This window comes from Phaethon lepturus, unplaced genomic scaffold (assembly GCF_000687285.1).
Source record: "Phaethon lepturus isolate BGI_N335 unplaced genomic scaffold, ASM68728v1 scaffold4557, whole genome shotgun sequence".
Classification (NCBI taxonomy): Eukaryota; Metazoa; Chordata; class Aves; order Phaethontiformes; family Phaethontidae; genus Phaethon; species Phaethon lepturus.
Genome location: NW_010552415.1, coordinates 60809 through 81907, shown reverse-complemented (window position 1 = coordinate 81907; position 21099 = coordinate 60809). Strand labels below are relative to the sequence as shown.

Genomic DNA, 21099 nt, shown 5'->3' with positions numbered 1-21099 from the left:
ATTGAACATTTTTGCCCTGTTAAATTCAATGCTAATTTTACAATCTTATAAACAATTATTTACACATGTTTAATTTTGTTTGCATGCTTGAAGATTCAAAATTTAATAACTTGTGAAATAAACAAAACAGAGGGCCTGGTTTTAGACCTTTTTCACTGGGCTGTGTTTTACCCTATGAAATTGAAGGTTGCTTGAGGTACTACAATTTATTTCATACTTATGTACTTAGTTACTGTCACTAGAATGAATGATTGTTCTTTTATGAATTTAATAAAAAATAACAACTTGTCTAACAAGATGGGCTATTTTATAAATAGTGTGTAATTTCTCGTATAGGTCTGTTTTCCTGGGCAACGTTCAGTATATATTTCCTTCTGTTGCTAAAACTAAACAAAAGCTATTAGGGAATGCTGCACAGAAATTCAGCCTTCCCAGTTTGGTTGTGGAGGCTGAAACTTTTCTCCTTCCAGTTTATTCTTTGAAATTGTAACTCTCTCTTGCATTAATCCCAAAACCTGAAGTGCTTACAGTTAAGTGATGAAAATTTTGTGTCCTGTTTTTTCTCTTTTTTGAGGGTCTTACAGATTTGTAAGAAAGGCGTGCTAATTATGATCAGAATTATGTCAGTGTTTTCCTACCTGTGCTTTTGTAAACGTACATACACTGAATAATACATTGTAAAATTTATTTGTGTTATTCTAACATTAGTGAAAAATGGCCCATTTTTTTTCAAGTGAGTAAAATGAATAGCACGAGAAATGGTGAAAAATTTTGTGCTAGCATTAGAAATGTTTGACATCTCTCTTAATGTGTTATTATTGCAAGTATATAAGAACTGCAGTCTACCGTGTTATACAGCAGATGCTTTAGATGTTGCACAGAGGAATGTGCAGCAGCTGAAACTAATGAGATTAACTATCTTGACTGATAAAATTAAAAAAGCCTATACTTCTAACTAACATTCATAAATATTCACATCTAATTGAAATCACATCTACATAAAAATGCTGGTGTCAAATAGAACTGATGGGTTTTACTTTCCCTTAGCATAAAGTATACTATGGGAACACGGTAGATCAAGAACTGGGTTTCTGCTCACATAAGCATAGGTTTCTCTGCAGATGCAGTACTCGATTAGGTGTAGAAATACTATGTCACATCATTATTGGTTACCTGTAGGGATTAAACCGTATTTTGATTGGCAACTATTATTTTTAGTACCTTATACATTTGCTCATGGCAGAAAGGTAAAGAAATACTTCAACAATCATTTCACTTTTTACATCACCATCAGCAAGGCAGAGCAGACTGACACTTCCCTGCACGATTTTGTTGTTGCTGTGGTAGGTTGGGTTGGTGCTGAGAGGTACCTGTGTTCAGCTCAGTTGCTAATACCTAAACAAGCCCAGAGCTGAGAGTGGCTGGTGCAGGGCTGGGGAGCCTCGCAGCGGCCATTTTGCTTTCCGTGTGCTGTTGGTAGAATCAGCCGGGGCTGTGTTTCCCAGGCAGTTTGAGTGGTGCTGCGCTCCCAGCTGACCGGTCTCTTCGGGTCTTAGTGTCCCATCTGTAAAATGGGAGTAGGACATTGTTTCCTAATTCAGCCACGTGCAGGGAGGACAAATACATTCTTACGGTCTAAATGGTTCAAACCCTGCAGCAACACCCAGGCTGAGAAGCCAGGCTTTCTTTAGCTCCAGAGAGGCATCCAGCCATAGCCAGCTGGAGGTCTCTGCTAACCTTTTCACCCTTCTGCTCATTGTTTGCTGTTGCAGTTTGCGATGTGTGCTTTCCTTTCAAGTAACTTCTTTCTCTTTTCTAGTTTGAGGGTTGCAAGAAAGCCTTTTCCAGACTAGAAAATCTCAAGATTCACTTAAGGAGCCATACGGGTGAAAAGCCGTACCTTTGTCAGCACCCTGGCTGCCAGAAAGCTTTCAGCAACTCCAGCGACCGCGCCAAGCACCAGAGGACACACTTGGACACTGTAAGGAAGCAGACGTCCCATTGTAGTCCCTTCTACATTAGATTGTGTGCTCCTTTCCTTCAGCTTGGTGGCAGCAGGTAGCCCATAAGCTTAGAGATAGGATGGAGAAGTGTCTGATGAGGCTGTCTAAGCTGTTTCAGAAGTAATGTAAGCATGGATGAAGATGGGCCAATTAGTTGATACACAGACCACAGCTCCATGGGCTTTCCTGCAGGTAGAGGTAGTAACTTTCTCCCACTGATCATTAGGGAACCTGAAGACACAGAAGCCATCACCCATAATAACTGCTCTTCTCTGACAAAAACTCATTTAAACTTAAGGCTGGTGCATGTACCAGAGTGTCAAGAGAGGAAGAATTATTTTGGAAATCTAAAAATTTTCATGCTAACAAATTGTTGCTTGAGAATCTGAGTCAGCTAAGATTTGTTGAAAAGCTTTTGTTTCATAACAAAAGATCATGTTTCAGCAAAGACAAGCAGTTTCTAAAGGGCAGAAGTCCAGAAAGAGAAGGAGAACAATGCCATTTGAATTAAATGGCTGTCACAAAACTTAAATTATCCCTTTCGAATAGTCAACAGTATGGCTGGCAAGTTAATCATTTGTACGAGGTGTTTTCGGAAATGCTTTGTGAAATGCAAATGGCTAAATTGCAAAACAACTAATTTCAGCAAACGGACCTAATGTTCATTTAATACTTTGTACTGTGGACCTACAAGTCTTGAGGGAAGACAGACAGGTTAGAACAGGCAGAAGGAAATACTTATAGAGATTTATATTTATTTGGTGAGTTAAATCTATTGGGCTTTCTTTTAAGAAGACTATAAAGGTAACATTATAAAGCTATCTTTCTAAAATGACGTGTTGTTAGAAAAGGTGAGCTGAAGGAGTTTGTCTTGTACTTCACATTAAAATGTATATTTTTGTGTGTAATATTTTTGAAACTTCAGTATTCAATGCTTGCTCTGGTTTTTGCTTGGTCTCTCTTTGTAATCTAGTTGACTAACACTTTTTCTTGTTCTCTTTTTCTGAAGCAGATTCTTCTGTAATCCTAAACAGTCTATCTGGGCCTTTACTGCAGTTTCTTTACCCGATTCACTAAAGAATGTAATTTCTGATTAAGTCAAAGATTGCTCTGAGGGTGGAAGAATTGTGAGTATAACTAGCGATATTCATTGTACTGATTACCAAAAAAAAAAGGTAACAATGAAAGGTGCCATAATGAAAACTTTCGTTTGGTTCATCTTCCTTATAAACCTTACTTTCCTACTTTCCCTTTCTAAAAGTTACTGAGCATTCTGCTGGTAGTAATGTACAACATTTGTGTTCTGTAGTAACATGGTTTGCAGCATCCCAAGGCTCAAAAGGGATTCTCTTGAGTTAAAATAATCTGTGATTAACAGCTGCTTTGTCCTTTTTCTTTTTGACTTAGAAACCTTATGCGTGTCAGATTCCAGGATGTACTAAACGATACACAGATCCAAGTTCCCTGAGAAAGCATGTGAAAGCCCATTCTTCCAAAGACCAACAAGTCAGGAAAAAGGTAAATTTTCTACCGTGTTGACTGGTGTAAAGCTTACGTGGAGACATCAGTGTTCTAATATTAGATGTTTCAATGCATCTGTGCTGATTTCAGACTGTTGATTAGGAAAAAAGTTAATGGGAAATAATAGATACTGTTCTTACATAGATGGTAATTTCATCTTTAACTTAATGAGGCAGCCTGCTTTAATGCTTTTTATTTTCTGACGTGATGATTAATCACCAAGCATACATAATGAGGCAAATACAAATAATTTTTGAAAACAGAAATTTTTGTTTTTAAAATTCTGCCACTTGGTAAATATATAGTAATACAAAATCCAGTTTATATGGCCAGTCTCAGATGGAAGGATGCCCCTGAAAAAGGGCAGATGGACAGTAGGTGAGGTTAAGCTCTAAATTATATTCTCATATGCCAGACAACTCCAAATACCAAGACATTTCACAGCTCTGGTTCCCTGTGGATGTCAAGTCCATAAGTCAACAGTTGTTTATATGTATAAGCACATCTTTGAAGAGCTGAGTTGCGACCTAAGGGAATGATTATTTTTATTGAGCATTTTTCATCACATCTTCTATTAATCACTGGCACTATTTCATTAGGTTGTAGCAATCATTGGGGATAAAAATCTAAGCTTTCATTTTAAAGGAAACTGGTCCCAGTAAAAGGGGAACATGCATGAACTGATGTAGGGATAGATAAACCTCTGAGTTGTCAGCTCCACGTGAAAAGTTATAGTTTAGAAGTTTTAAAACAAAATGCACAGCCATTCATAGCAAGTAGCAAACAAGTTGCTTTGTGCAGCATTGGAAGCACTAAGTGGCACTCTTTGAAGCTGCGGTGTACAAACTCAAGGATTAAGTTTTGATTCAATGGTTTGTTGAAGCAGGACGTGGCAGCAAAGACCCTCATGTCAGCCTCTGAGGAACTGCCCTGGAGTAGTATTGAGGAATTTCCTTTAAGTGTATGAGTGCCCACTCCTGTATGACAGACGAAGTAACTGAGCATTCATTTGCACCTTAATAAGTAGTGCTTTGGCTCCCTTGCTCCTGCGCACGCTGCCCACAGGCAGGACTGCCGAAGGGTGTCTGAGCTCTGTCCTGCCCGTCCCAGGAGGGCAGCTCAGTTTTTTTTTTTAAAAAGCCTGTAAAGGCCGATCAAGATGTTGCATTCTGAGAAATTTGTGTGTGATGCCTCAGCTAAAACTGATACAATGGAGCTGAATATAGGTATTAAACTGCTCTGTAACATTTTGTCAGATGGCAGTACTATGTGGGATTTTCCTTCCTGCATTTCATTCAGTATTTAATTTTGCTCAATTTCCATTCCTTCCAAACAGTTTAAACCTGGCCCTTTTTACTCCTCGCTTGACTCTCTGTGGGCACATTCTAGACTTAAAATCGCTTATTTTTTTATCTCTATCTGATAAGGATTTATTTATGCTCTTGGTCAGCTGAGATACATTGGTATATGGAAGGGGAAATAAGCCAAACCTCCATAAAAAAAAGAAAAGAAAAATTGTGGCATCTATCAAGCCAGATACTTAAAGCATGGATAAAGTTTGCAATGTATAATGTTTACAAGGTACAGCATAGTTACAGGACCTTTGAGAATTTATAATTGCTAGCTAACATCATGCTTTGGTATTTGAAATATTTCCTGGTAGTAATAATAATAAAAACTAAGAAACAATAAACCTTTTAATGCAGAATTAAGGTTATTTATGGCTTTAATTAAAAGTGAAAATTGGCTTAGTGTCAAAAAAACTCTTTACAAAAATGTGAATTCATCAAAAATAACCATAAAAATTCCAAGGTGGTAAAGGCACAGTGGAGTAATACTTCCAGCCCTAGGGATCTATTCTGTTGAAAAGAATGAAACCCTTTGCTGTCACACCCCGTTAGTCATGGATTCATTTAATATATCATGCCTGACTGCTTTTAATCCTCCTTTTAACCTCCCCCTACACACCAAGTGACATTATTGTGGTGTCTTAAGTTGCTGGCTCTCCAAGACTGTACCTGCAAATGTGTCTTTGATGTTGCGTAGACTTAAAATAACAGGATGAAGTATATTCATAATAGAGGAATCAGCTACTTGCTGTGCTAAACATTGCACTGAGTCTTCAGCTCAGATTTTCTAGATCTGTCTTCAAAGCATTGACCCTTTCCTTGTCCCTCTAAGATGGGGCCAGATTATGCAATGTGATATAGATAAATTTCCATCGTTGGATTATTTTAAGCAACTTTTGTTGATACATGCTTAAGGCTTACCATGTAAGGCAGAAATGCCTTTTCTGCAAATCTTGCAAGGCAGTCACTGTTGCCCTTCTCCTCCCAACCTCCAGCCTCTGGCCATTCACCAAATACATTTAACTGGGAATCTCTCCAGGTAATGGGATGAAATTATATAGACCAAGAAGACCCCACCACAAATACATTTAATGCAAGCAGTTTAGTGCATAGTACAGTAAACTTTCATTTCAAAGGAAAGAAGAAGAGTAAAAAGAGCCACACTTGCTTTAATAATTTTTGTGCAATTTGTAAAGTTCTTCATAAACATGAAGGCAAACATGTACACAAATACCATGCAAACACCTGGGAACAGATGCTGAAAATGTCTAGTAAAACATTTTAGGTATAATCTCTATGCATCATAGTATTCAGTCTGTACTTTTAAAATATTTTGGTGGGATAAAAATCTGTGCTTCCTATCTTATTTTAAAAACTTGCTGACTGTGCCTAGATTTCATCTTCCCTTGGGGAAGACGGATGGAGCTCCTTCTAAGCAAGGAAATCAGTGATAGAAAACTAGACAGCACCCAAAATGAGAGCATAAAGTGGTACTGAGAGGAATGCTAATGCACAACATGCCCCTGCACTACAGTTACTTTTACAACCTGTCCTCTTCTTAGTCATCTCCTCGTTTCGAAAGGACAATGAACTGAAAAGATTTTTTTGTAAGTTGAACAGTTACCATGCGGTGCTCATTACCACAACTTAAACAATGAAAGCTAAGAGCCATGTAGGATTGAAAGGAAAGTGGATATTTCTGTGGGTAATGAGACAGGGTTAAAAAATAAATGTGAGATTTACAAGGGATATCAGTGCTTCAAGATCATGCTTCAGGATAGAAGTGGGCATCAAGCTAAATAGATTAGGAGAAAGCAGAGTTATTCCGTACCACTTATTTGCTGTTTCTCACCCTTTCTCCTGAAATGCCAGCTGCTAGTAGACATAGTGTACATAACTTAAAGCAGTCTGGATGGATGTTGGGTCTGATCTGGAGGAAGCATCTGCTTCTAAATGGATACTTTAAAATAACCTTCAGGCTTCCTAGCCTTAATTTATGTGTTCTCCTGCTTTTTTCATTCTCTCATTCCATTTTTATAATCCTTTTCTCTTTCAGCTTCATTTCTTATTCTATATTCCACCTTTGTAGCTTTTGGGTCTTTAGGATATACAATCCAAACTGAATATCTGTTGGTGGCTGAGGTTCATACGCCATGGTAAGACCAGTACCAGTACTTTCTTCCACCCCAGATCCTTCTGTGTCCTCTCATCTTGCACCCTGTTTCTTTCCTCCATTTTTTCCATATGCAGAGTTCAACTAAATTGTCACTTTACAAAGCATATTGGTACATACAGGCAAATGCCATTCAAACATGCTATGTGATTGCTAATCTTTATCTAGCTTGACCTCATATTACTTTAGGATCTCATGAACCATTTGCCTTTTCTTTTTGTCTCAAAACAAAAATTACCTAACAACTGTTCAGCTTTTTCAATTTTCCATGCATTTTCAAGGCAGACCAGGACCTGAAAGAGAAATTAGTGGTTTTTTTTCCTTTCGGGAATCTCTAAAATGGAGAGAAATCCACTTTTTAGCTGAGTCACTTCCTGAACTATACCTTTTATATGAAGAGGGGCTATAGTAGCCTAAACTGATTGTTTCCCAGAAGGAATGGTAAACATACAGGATTTTTGAATGGAAAAGACAAGGAGGAAAAATTCATGAATTGAAATTATTATTCTATTTCTTCTTTCAAATACCTAGTACAAAAAAATTTGGTTACTTGGCTTGCTTTGTGGAAGTTCAGAGAATCAGAAGAAAAGGTTAGGTAAACAGAAGAACGAGTGAGGCAGATATTTGCTTCAGCTAATCTTCATATTATTTATTCTTCTTACAAAACACTAACACTGTTTTCTGACTTCATAAAACCTGAAAACCATTTATACATTGATACTTTTCATTCTGAGTATAGGCTGGCTCTGAAAATTGCCAGCCTATGATATTAGGTTTAGCTGCTAATGGTAGAAATATTATCTACATGAAGTTAGGGTGAATCATTATGCCTCTTAGATTCTATAGTTCTTATTTGTAGAATTGTAGCTTTAACAAGTAAGGCTACAGTTGGGAGCTTTGCTTTGGTATCTTCAACAGGGCTGAGTAATTTTGTTCCTTGAGTCATCCTGTGGAGTCTCTGTGGAGTCAAAAAATAGGGCACTACTTGACACAAGTAAGCTTATTTTCAGTTGGTTATAATTTGTGTTTTCAGTAAACAGCAAATTTCTTTCATCTGTGAACTGATGATATTTGAAAATATGAATCCATACCTCTTTTAGTTTGTAAGTAAGTGTTTTTATTGAAGTTAGTGAAAATGAAATTATGCAACATATCATTAACAAAGTCCAGAGCCTGCACTATTACATATCTCGTGATTTGAAACCAACATAGAGGGTGAATACTACCACTGTGCTCTTCATGAAGATCTGTTTGTTGTGTGAGCTATCAGTCAGCTTTGTACAAGTACAGGAACACTATTTTTTTCATACAAGTATATCATGAAAAACAATTTTGGTATTTCTGCAAGAGTATTGCTGAAGAAATCTTTATTTCTAAGTTTAAAGAAAATATTTAATTCACTTTAAAGTATTACAGTACAAGTCCAGCTGTGAGTGGAATGCATCCTCCACTGGCTTTGTGTAGATCTTTTCATGAACATCTGCAATGTCTAATGCCTTTTCTAAGGGTTTTTTCTTCCACAATAGTGCATTTCCAAACAGATAAGAGATAATAAAAAAAAAAGACGAAAGATTGCTTTGATTTCTTGCAGCTGTTTGGCAAGGACCAGATCAGTTCGGTAACATCTACCTTATCATCTGAACAGTGCAGTGGCTATGCTTTTAGTTAGAGTTTTAATTTCATCCATCCATCCATAATTATGCCAGTAAACAACAGTTGTCATGTATAATAGTTCTTTAAGCCAATGTGTCCTGCCAAAAAAAAAAAAAAAAAGTAAAAGATTGTTTTCATTTAACTAAAGGAAAGTGTAATAGATAAGGATACAACTGCTTATCTCCAACTTTGTGGGAAAAAAGGAAAAGATAATTTGAGCATTTCAGATAAATAAGACGAGTTAAAGGGAATGTAAAAGTCTTAGTCTGGACCTTGAACTGAAAGACAATTTGTACCAAATAATATCATCTTTCAGCTGATCAGTCTGATTCTCTGGCAGTTTTAACAATGCCCAGACCGTGTCTTTGATCTTATTGTGTAAATTAGTTATGGATGAGATACATTATACAGACAAGCTTTGAGATACTGAATGCTTACCTGATAATTGCCTCTGAAAGCTGTTTGTCTCCTGGAAACCTGCATCAACTTAGCTGATTCAAATGGGTCTTGAAGAAACCAGGCATAGATTCAGATGACCATAAGCCGATAGCAGATGCATAACACAGTAAGTGATACTCCTAAGTGTCTACTGGATGTTTCAATACTATGCAGAGGAGCACAGATCAGCTAAAGCACACAGTGTTTAGTCTTAACTGTATTTTGCTCCTTATTTATTTATTTGATTTGCAGATAGTCTAACACAGCAATTGGGCTTGTGTCTGTTTTCCTGACTTTTTCCAGGACAGAATTTTTGTACTGTCTCTGCCAGAAAGCAAATATCATGGAGGCATAACTTTGTGAATGGCGGTCCAAAGGACATTTCTGAAAGTTGTCTGTTGTGGAGACTATTTTGAATTGTAGTGTATATGGTAGATCTACCAAATCAGTAAGCAATGAAGGGGCTGATGAGACCTCAGGAGATAAGGGATATGTGCACAGTCTTCCAGATTGGTTCATTTCTGCCTAATAATCTTCCTTTTTGATCAGATTGGCTAGTTGTAAATTGATGGCTGAACAGTGGCTTTTGGGGAGCTGTCAAAACGTTCTCCCAGTGAAGATGGACTCTTCCAAGATTTGTTCCTGTGATATCTGGTTGGAAGGAGATCTTTTCAGGTGTTATAGTGGTGAAGAGCAATAAAGGACAGGCAACCAGGGTCTCTCTAATCCTGCTGCTATTTGTGCATGATTTCTTCCATGTTGCATTTATTGCTCTTTCAAAAGCCAATCAGCTAGCAATGGCTGGAAGTTTTCAGAACACTTTTCCTGATTACTGTAAAGAAAAAAGGTGCTACACTGCACTGCTGAGATGAAGCAGGTTATATTACACCTCAGCCATACCCACTCCTACTTTGAACTGTAGTAGAGGCTAGTAGAGCAAAAGAGTCCACACTAAGTGTGTAGCATGTTGGAAATAATGAAATAAGGGTATGGATCATCTGGCCAAAGCAATTCCTGGAATTGCCTTACAAGTGGCCTGTGCTGACCTTGAGTAGGGTTCCCATATGAACTGAGGGGGCTTTACAGAGGCCACCTTGCACAACTAGTAATGATCCTGCAGATGTTGCTCTTTTGCCACTGTGCAGCTCCTGTATTTGCAAAAGAGGATATAAAACCTTCACCTTGAGAGGCAGATCTGAATAACTGAATTCCTCTGAAGCCTGGTCATTTTTTATCCCTTTTCTAACAGTTCACTGTTCTCTTTTAGAGCCCTTTTATGTATACTGTATATAAACCTCTCCATCTTACAATGAAAATGTTAAGAGAAATGGGGGAAAAAAAAGTGCATAAAGACATGATATCCCCCTACTGAACAGTATTTCTCTGGCAATAAGGCATTCAAATCTTCTTGTTACAGGTTAACATGGAGTTTTCTATAAAGTTCTTCTTACAGTGCTGCACACTTCTTGATTGTTCATTGTTTACATTGCTTTACAGTAGAAGCAGGCTGGTTTTATTGTGGCTGTATGTTGACTTTACCTCACAATCGGTGAAGCTACCAGATTGGTTTAAGATTTTGAGATAAACAAATTTTACACCAGCATTTAGATTTAGTGGAGAACATGAATAGAAAACAATGTCTGGTGATTTTCTTTAACTAGTATCTTTGGTTTATTTAATTTTGCAACACTTATTTCCAGTTTTTCCTTTCATTTTCTTTCATTTCTCAATATTTGTACTAATCTTTCATGTGAATCAAGAGGTACAATGCTTAATGTGTTTCTTACAGGAAAGAAATTTGCTTCTTTTTTATTTTTTCTAACACAAAATGTTTAATTGGTGAGAAAAGAGGGAGCCAAGAAGGGTTAGAGCATTACATGATTGGTATTTCAGCAGATTATTCAGGCACTAAGCTAGTTACCAGTGACATTGTCCATTATGTGACTATATTAACGTGGAGATACTGCTCTGTTTGTGAACATCTGCCTCATGGGGTACAGCCACATCCTGCAGTATTGAACCCAGTTTGCTTCTGCATCTTCCAGGTTTCACTTGTCCTTCTTGAAACTCTTAGTTCAGATTTCACTGTTGAAACTGCAAAAGGAAGAGAATGGATTGAAAGGGAAGCAAATCTATTTTCTTGCTTTGAGAGCAGCTGAACATAAGGATATTTTCCCTCATTTGTTCTCTACGGGGTCCATTTAAAAGATGTCACTAATGCAAAAAGAAGTGCATTCAGGGGCCAAGGGTCAGTGAGCAGTGCCCATGGCAACTAAGAAACTATTCTGCAGAAAAAACGCAGTAAAGAGTAAGTGTTTTAATCCCCAACTTTAATCCCTTTACTTCCTGTTTTCAAAATGAAATATAAATCAGGCACCATGGCATGCAGAAATTTTTCCTGAAAGGGATGTTGGCAAAAAGGGATTAGGAATGGGCAGCAGTGTTTAAGGAATTTAATCATACAATTTGTTGGAAAACTTTTGAGACTACGAATGACCAGTTCTTTTGAGCGTGGTCAGTGAGAAACAGGAAAACAGGCCCTGAAAGCGACAGAGGACCGGCTGTGGCGGACCACCCCCCCAGCTGCTGCAGTGGCAGCGATGTGCACTGTGGTGGGATGCACAGGGCATGCCTCGCAAGGAAGCTCCATCGTGGCGGATATGCTTCGCCAGCGGTGCATTCAGACCTCTGCTCTCCAAGGGGAGAGAACATTGAAACCCCTCATGCTTTTCATGTTACTCTGGCAGCTATGGCAGTTGTTATAACAAGGAGTTTCTTGGTTCAGTGTGTTGTTAACACATGCTGTTTCACGTTGTGATTCCTCCTTGCGCTTGGTTTCTGCCCTGAGCTTGTACTCCTCTGAGCTTTGGCAGCATGATGTGTTGAAAAGTGCACCAGAAAAAAAGAAAGATGTATCACCCTTGTTACATTTACATACATGCAAAAAAATCCAGATTGTCTCAAAACTCTGTAAACAGCTGTCAGTACACGCTCACAGCATTTTGTAGCCTTCAGATACATTTTTGATAGCAAACAATTTCCTTTCCTACGTTTGTGTGTCTTCACTTCCCTGCATGACATCTGCAGGATCACATGCATGAAGGTGGACTTGAGAGAGCAGGATTCCTTCTTTCTTTAGAAGCCTAGTTGACAGAGTCCCTTTCTTCCTACCCTCATACAGCCCTCAGATTATTAACCATTTCTGATTTTTCAGGTTAGGCGGCAATGAAGTTGCAACAAGAACACCTGAAGGGCAAAGGAGTCCAGGAAGGATGGAAAGACTTTAAGAATGTAATCTTAAAGGTGCAGGAGCAGGCCATCCCTATGTGCCAGAAGACAAGCCAGTGGGGAAGAAGACCAGCCTGGCTGAACAGAGAGCTTTGGCTGGAACTCAGGAGAAAAAGGAGAGTTTATGACCTTTGGAAAAAGGGGCAGGCAACTCAAGAAGATTACAAGGATGTCATGAGGTTATGCAGGGAGAAAATGAGAAGGGCCAAAGCCCAGCTAGAACTTAATCTGGCTACTGCAGTAAAAGACAATTAAAAATGTTTCTATATATACATTCACAACAAAAGGAGGGCTAAGGAGAATCTTCATACCGTATTGGATGCCAGAGGAAACAGAGTGACAAAGGATGAGGAGAAAGCTGAGGTACTTTAATGCCTTCCTTGCCTCAGTCTTTAACAGTAAGACCAATTGTTCTCAGGGTACCCAGCCCCCTGAGCTGGAAGACAGAGACGAGGAGCAGAATGAACCCCCCATAATCGAAGGGGAAATGGTTTGCGACCTGCTACACCACTTAGACATGCACAAGTCTACGGGGTCATATGGGATCCATCCGAGGGTACTGAGAGAGCTGGTGGGAGTGCTCGCCAAACCACTTTCCATCATTTATCAGCAGTCCTGGCTAACCGGGGATGCCCCAGTTGACTGGACATTACCAAATGTGACACCTATCTACAAGAAGGCCCAGAAGGAAGATCCAAGGAACTGCAGGCCTGTCAGTCTGACCTCAGTGCTGGGAAAGGTTATGCAGCACATCATCCTGAAGCACATACAGGACAACCAAGGGATCAGGCCCAGTCAGTGTGGGTTTATGAAAGGCAGGTCCTGCTTGACTAATCTAATCTCCTTCTATGACAAGATGACCCACTTATTGGATTGAGCAAAAGGCTGTGGATGTTGTCTACCTGGACTCTAGTAAAGTCTTTGACACTGTTTCCTAGAGCATTCGCCTAGAGAAACTGGCTGCTCATGGCTTGGATGGGCATACTCTTAGCTGGGTAAAAAACGGCTGGATGGTTGGGCCCAAAGAGCTGTGGTGGGTGGAGTTAAATCCAGTTGGTAGCTGGTCACAAGTGGTGTTCCCCAGGACACACCTCAAATACCATGTTTTTGGCCTCTCACTACAAGGAAGGCATTGAGATGCTGTAGGGTGTCTGAAGAAGGGTGACAAAGCTGGTGAAGGATCTAGGGCACAAGTCCTGTGAGTAACAGCTGACAGAGCTGGGGTTGTTTAGCCTGGAGAACAGGAGGCTCAGGGAAGATCTTATCACCCTCTGCAACTACCTGAAAGGAGGTTGTAGCAAGGTTTGTGTTGGTCTCGTCTCCTAAGTAACAAGCAATAGGATGCAAGGAAATGGCCTCAAGTTGCACCAGGGGATGTTTAGATTGGATATTAGGAAAAATTTCTTCACAAAAAGGGCTGTCAAGCACTGGAACAGGCTGCCCAGGGAAGGGGTGAGTGACCATCCCTGGAGGTATTTAAAAGATGTGTAGATGTGGTGCTTAGGGACATGGTTTAGTGGTGGACTTGGCAGTGCTAGGTTAACGGTTGGACTCAATGATCTTCAGGGTCTTTCCCAACCTAAATGATTCTCTGATTCAATAGTTCTATGACTCTCATTAGCCAGTTGCATTTCAGTCTGGGCTTTAAATGTGCTATCCTGTCCATGATGCTACTTAAGCATCACCAGTATCTGAGCAAGCAAGATTGAAGCTGTGTAAAGGACAGCTAATAGGTGTCAGTCAACCACCCTGAGAGCAGCTCAAACACCTTTCAAGTCTTAAGACTGTCCTCATTTTCATGGCAATTTTTGGTAACCTGTGACAGGGAGGAAAATATGTTTGTGGTAAATGAAGCACCAGGTGGATGAGTATTTGTTTATTTTCCACATTTTTCCACTCATGAAGTGAAAATTTGCCTAACAGATGTATTTCCAGAAAGGGAAAGCAAATTATTTTGCAGTACAGTGGTTTCTTTGTCAGGCTGCATTTACTTGGAAAAGTTGATGTTTAGCAAGATCATATACTAGCTATATCTCCAAATCAGTCTGGCACGAGAGAGTGATTTTTTTTCTCTGCATTTTGAATGGCACAGCTCAGCTCTTAGATAGCTGTTCACACCAAAAACAGCTACAAGCCTCTTAGAATCAGAAGAAAAAGAGATGAAATAGGAAGGGTCGTAGGTAAAATGTAGGTAGCATTTTTTATAAGATAGTTGCATGTTTTCAGATTTGATACAATCTGATATGGGGCAGGGAGAAAGGTAATGTGTGTGTGTGTGTGCGTGCATGCGTGCATCTGTGTGGGTGCTTTCCAGTTCTATGACTAGCATGAGAAAGAAAGAAAAGCAAAATTTGTGAAAATGTGGACTTCTTCAATACAGTGGATGTCACAACAAGGAGCATCCTTAGGAGCCTTCTATGTTAAAACACATGACTTCCAAGTATATAGAGCAAAATAATAATCAGTTTTCAACAGAACTATGACTAAACAAGCTTTTTGTTTATTTGAGAGAATGGCCACTTACAATACAGCTCACTCAAGCTGTACTTCCCTTCATTAAAGTAAGATTCTCAGTCTGATTTTTTTATTTCAATGTTTCTTTTTTCAGGAATGTTTCAGATCTGTCCCAGCTGCAATTTTTCTTGTTAAAATGGTGTTCTATATCTTTTTAATGAGATAACCCAAAATATTGCTCATATTAGAATAATACCAATCAAAAGAAAATTCTCTGTTCTATGTATAATATAGGTAGAATTCATTTCAGTGTCATCAATCTTAATGTAACAGTGTTCTTCTCTTGTAGTATTGCTTCAAAATCAAAATTTCTTCTTGACTTGAAAGTTGCCAAAGTTATCTGATTGTGTATGTTCCAGGTCCTTTTGATTTGTAATGCAAGAGGCTGAAAAACGTTTTTGGTATGTTTTCCTGATTTACGCTGGGTCACAAAGTTGGAAGCCATTTTTGTGTTTGAACTCAAATGTTCATAGTAAAACCTTGAGAGGAGCAAAAGTAACTATTTCTTATATAGAACCTAACATACCTAACTGTGCAGATAGGTAGTTTAACTTAATTTTTGTTGTGTTTTCCTGCCCGAACATTTAATTGCAACAGAATCTAAGAGCAGATGAAAATAGCACGCACACATATCTGAAAGCTGTGGCAGACAACTAGAAGAATAATGAGTGCTATGCCTCTCTAGAAATCCTGCCCAGATGACTCACTGGAAACAACGGTTATTGAGGAATCCTTTCTGTCTTCATTGCTTCTTTGCCTCAAGACGTCTGTAGCCTCCAGAGGCAAGAATTAGGACACTTAGCAAGCATAAACTTTTATTGTCTATTGTTGAAAAGCTTTAGTACTGTGCAGGAAAGCACTGGACCTTGAACTTGATCTGAGTGAATAAAGGGATAATCTAGCAAGCAAACCTATAATATGAGTAAACATTGTCACATAGCATGGCTTCATATTGAACTTGTAATTTTCTAGTGGTCACATCTGCGTACTGTCAATGTCATGATGCTAACAGGGTATAATTTTACTCTAAGTGTACAAGCAAATACTAAATTCTGGCTACTCCTTCAGAAAAACTAGTACAATATGTAGCTTTATGAAGGTAGGTCATGCTTCCCTCTCCCAATGCCAACTTGACTTACAGACAATGAAAACAAGTGGAAGACTACTGGATTATTCTCTAGTTGACAAATAGCTCTTAGTAAACTTAATACACAGACTTTGTGAATAACAGAAATTCCTCCAGAGCTTTATAATGAAAACAAAAACACATTTATAAAGCTATTACAGTTAGTGTAAAGCAATTCCTCTCAATGAAACACAGCAGTATTCAGGTGTTTTTTGCTGGTTTTAGACATGGCAGTCACAGATCTAATCTGCATCAAAATAAATAGACTATAACCAATGTCTCCCTTACATATGGAAACACTCTACTAGGTGCACAGCATACATAGAGTTCATTAAGCCTGCTTTCATGAAAGCAATATTTAAAATGCTGTGATTTAATGTGGTAACTGGCAAGTTTGAATAACTGGAGGAGTCCGGACTTTGCTGAAGAATTACTGAAGTTAATCTGAGTACACATATAGGCAGGTTTTGAAGTTACTGACACCCTATTTTGTGTGGTTTGGAAACAAACTAATACTGTTTGAGAAATCCTAAACTACTTCTCTTCTGACTATGTGTAATCATAAACACAGATTTCTTATGTTTTCCTTGATGATGTCTGATTTCTATTGAACAGGAATAATGCTGAAACTAGCCAGGTCATACAAAAACATGCAGCTCTCAGATAAAACTCACATTGTTTAAAGAAATACAAAACAAATTATCTTTTCTTTTAAGGAGACATTTTCTCTGGAATTATGTTACACATCAAATCAACAGCACATCTCTGCTCTTGGACTCAAATATAATGAAATTGAAAATTGAAGAATGTAGAATCTCACTCCCTTCTAATTAATTCTGCTTGTATCATTTAATCTTGGGTAATTATTTAATCATATCTAAAATGTACAGGAGTAGAATTTCCATCCATTGTTCTGAAAGCTGATAAACATTAGTTGATTGTCACAGGAGTAAAACGATTGTAAATCATGACTGACAGTGATTTGTTTTGTATATTAGAAAAAACTGTCACATTGTGATAATGGGAATGTCTCAGATTTCCAAATACAAAACTTCACAAGTCTACCATACAACTGAGCTATTAAAATTGAATAACTATTATTTAGAACAAATATTTAATACAGGGAAGTTATAAGTGAGCTGAGCAGTTGATTGTTGACTTGCATCTTGGTCAGCCATAAATTTAGGCGACATTACAGCACACAGAAAATGTCTGTGCTCAGCATGGCAAAATTGTCAGTTACTGACTTCATCATTCAGCAAGATAACTTTCTAACCTTACAGTTCTCAAAAATAAATTGAGAAGTTTTCAGTCCCAGTGTGATTGTACTGGTGCTCAGCTGAGTGATCATGAGGGAAGCAAGGTGATCACGGGGGAAGCAAGGTATTGCAGCCAGAATGCTGGGAGATTTGTGCTCGGATATGACTTATACATAAGTCAAAAAGAGTGTCAACTGTCTTTTACAGCTGGTTGATAAGCCTACAGTCTAGGCTGGAAAAGAAATGTGTTGTCTTTAGAGCAAAGCAAAAAACAGACTTCAGCCGTTAGATCTGGTCAGTTATTATTTCTCCTTTATAGCTTTTTTTTTTTTAACAGAAGATGAAATTTTATGGGTGCAATCAATGGCTGGTTTATTTGGTTGTTTTTAAGATATCTGTCTTTTCATTGTCTGTTCTGTGTTTCTTCACATACTATAGAAAAATCGTAACTCAGATTTTCCTGCTCTTCACAAAATGCAAAACACTGGTTTCAGTAAAAAAAATTTATTAAAAGTTTTCTATAAAATATGCAAAAGTATTTGACAGAGATAGAGCAGTTTTTTACCCTGAATGTCTTCACAGGAAAAAACAATGCCTTGACCAGCTATATTTGAACCAGAGTCTGTTTTTTGCAGTCTGTTTTGTTCCAAAAAGGCCACAGCTTATGCCATCTGTATTAATGGTACAGAGGAAAAATCTGGAAAAACATTGCACAGAGGATGAGCTTTAGATGGCAAAGGAAGGAGGACCCAGCAACCAAAGCATGGTTACTGTCTCTCTCAAGAGTAAACAGTAATGGTGGGGAATGGAGTTTTCCAGCAGCTGTGTCTAGTTTGGGAGGCAGCTGTGATTTGATGGCTGGTTCTGCTAAAGGAAGCTTGCCCATTTCTGGTCGTGCGCTGCTAAGCAGTAGAAAAGGGATGCTCTACCCCTTGCTCCCTACCTACCCTTTCCAATGGTGCAACAGTAATTGCTCTCAAAGAGCAACTCATATACATACCCTGCAGTAAGGGAGAGTGAAGTTATTCCCAGCATCTATGATAAGGTGAGGGTTTATAGAAGGCCCATGGTAGTATTTTTAGTGGCAATTTGAGTTAGCAGTGTGTGTCCGTAGTTGCACAAATCAGTGTAATACCCACATCTTGCTCAGGATATTTCATTATATGTATGTTAAATACATATACTGTCATTCTAAAATTACACATTATAATATACGATACATCTATGTTCCTGTGTATGTAAGTTTATAAAATCTGTATTTCTAGCCCTTGTGGCTGTACATATGAATCAGTAATAATCAGTGCATGGATTAAGTAAGAACTATCTTCAGAAATCAGATCACAACTGAATCCCAGTGTTTGTGTCACTGTTTTTAGTTTTCTGTTGTTGATCCGGGTTTTATTTGTTTTTATAAGCATTGACTAGTGGGCAAGCCAGAAAATTTATGTCAGCACAGGTTGTCATGATAGATTTGTTCTCACTATCAAGGGATTTGCAAATGCAAAGGATTTCCACTCCTGAAGAGTGCCAAATAGAAAAATGTGTAAAATAGGCTGTTGTTGTTATTTAATACTTGCAACTAATGTGTAAATACTTAGCTCTCATTTCATTCTTCTGCTCACAGTTTCATCCATATGAGTGCTCTCTGATCATAGAAAATTGATCAGTTTGTTACTCGCAAAAAATTTACACAGCTGACCTCTGTAAATCTGTACTCTGTGTGATAGATTCCTGATTTGTTTATAGAAGTCGTATTTTTTTCATATTTATTTTCATATTAGATTCCATAGAAATTTAAAGTCAGATAATACTCATTTATAATGCAACTGATAAGAATTTGAATCTGGATGTATCTGGCATTTAATTTCACATGCACTTCATTTCATGAAAAAGCCATGTTAACTAGTGATAGCAGTAAAAAGAGTAATTGGTGGATAATAGCAGACAACCGTACGTGCTACACTGAAAGAAGCATTTGGACTTACAACAGAGTGTAAACACAGATAATAAATGAAAAGCATTTGTCAGGGTATGTCTTCCTTTCTCGTGCCCTTTCTGCCTTTTCTCCCTCTTTCACTGTCCCCTCCTTCCCTCTCTCTCTGTAGAATTCTAGAATAACAAGTTCTAGAGTAACAAATATACCTCACAAAGGTAGTGTACCTTTGGGCTTAATAACAACGCACTAAATTTTTAAAAGAAGGAATAATGTACAGCATGCACAGTCTGCGTAGGTCTCGTAGGCTGCGCAGTACCTGTTATTACAGTCACCCTACCTCAGGTGCTTATGATGTGCAAGACCAACTCCTCTCTTTTGCAATGGTTTTATACTAATGCATACCATCAAGTCATTTGAATTATTATCAGCATCCTTTCACACAGTAATGGGTCTTTCTACAGTTGCATTCGGAATTATTCCTTCTTACTCTTTTTTTCTTCATTTCTGAGTATAGGATGGACAGAAATGTCTCCTGTGGTTGCTCTTCCTCCCCGTAGGAGTTTGTTAGAGGTGCTGTGTTATGTTCTAGTTACTGTTACCTGCTCACCTTCCAAGGCACCAAACAGAGATGAGATTTGCTTCTTGGGACTCTGATGCATGAGCGCAGCAAATTCCACTGCACTAGGTCAGGTTTCGTCCATCATGCTGCACGAACTGTCTCTTCATCAGCATGGGTGACAGGAGGGGATATTTATCTGCATCTCAGCCGCGGCAGAGGCCCACATGCCTATAAGCACAGACCCTCCATTTTCATGCATTTAAATGAACACACCAGCCTGGGAGCCGAGATGGCCATAAGAACAGGCAAATTTTTGTTCCATGTGACAGTAACATCAGGCCAAGGGTTGGGACGGGCATCAGTCCCAGCAGCCTGCAGCAGCACCAGAAACGTCAGGGTGCAGTTTTGCATTACAGCTAGGACAGCCTGGTGGCAGGATGCTGCAGCAGGCTTCCTCCCTTTTCCTTATTTTGGTTTGGGGAATTTTTTTTTTTTAAAATTGTATTTTTTGTGGTATTGTATTGTAGCCTCAGGGTGAGACTGTTCATCCAGTTTCATCCAAAGCAAAACTCTTCTTATGAATTTGTGTATTAATTGTTTGCAGAGTGAATTTTCTGCTGGATCAGCCAGATAAACAGCCTTGCTGTTGATGGATCAGGTACCAGTGAAGAGGCCATGCATGCAGCCGGGATTAGTGGCAGTGGCAGAGCACTCACTTTCAGATCAGTTCAGCCATAATGTGAAACAAAAGCAGTCCTAGTCACTTTAACTGTGTGGTCTTGAGACAACTTTGGTCCACTCCTGCCTCCTTGCTCCCAGTCCCTCGTGTCCACGGCCACAAGCACCTCTGCTTTTCTGGTCCTTCAGTGAGACAGTTCAGGGCACTAAACCAGCTGGAAAATATTTGTATTTTTTTATAGTATCCCTCTGCTGATATAACACAGAAAAGATATTAACCAGGACTTAAAGGAGAAGACTTCTGCTTGTTCTCCATTTCTTTCTCTAACCCCTCAGCATTTCTTCATTGTAATTTTTCAGTGTCTTAAGGATTTTTATGATTTATTTCCTCTTTTTTTGTCCATGTTATAATCATTTCTCCTTTTTTATCTCTTGTGTTTCAGTTGCGATCGAGCTCAGAGCTTGGCCAGGACATCCTGAATGACTGCCTTGCGATTCAGCCCCTCCAGCCAGCCCCGTCACCGCATGATGCTGCAGATAATACCATGGGACATTCCCCAGGGCCCGCTCACGATATTTACCCAGGTATAGAAAAAGGCAGA

General features: G+C 38.8%; 1 protein-coding gene across 1 annotated transcript in view; it reads left to right on the top strand.

Annotated features, from left to right (window-relative positions):
* Positions 1-1819: 1819 nt before the first annotated feature.
* Positions 1820-21099, top strand: part of LOC104623963 (zinc finger protein GLIS3-like) — a gene marked incomplete at its 5' end in the record, with an annotated part of 52730 nt that continues 33450 nt past the window's right edge. The window contains 3 exons of the mRNA XM_010291199.1: positions 1820-1981; positions 3411-3521; positions 20941-21082. Of these exons, the coding sequence (XP_010289501.1) occupies positions 1820-1981; positions 3411-3521; positions 20941-21082 (415 nt within the window). The remainder of the gene's footprint in view (positions 1982-3410; positions 3522-20940; positions 21083-21099) is intronic.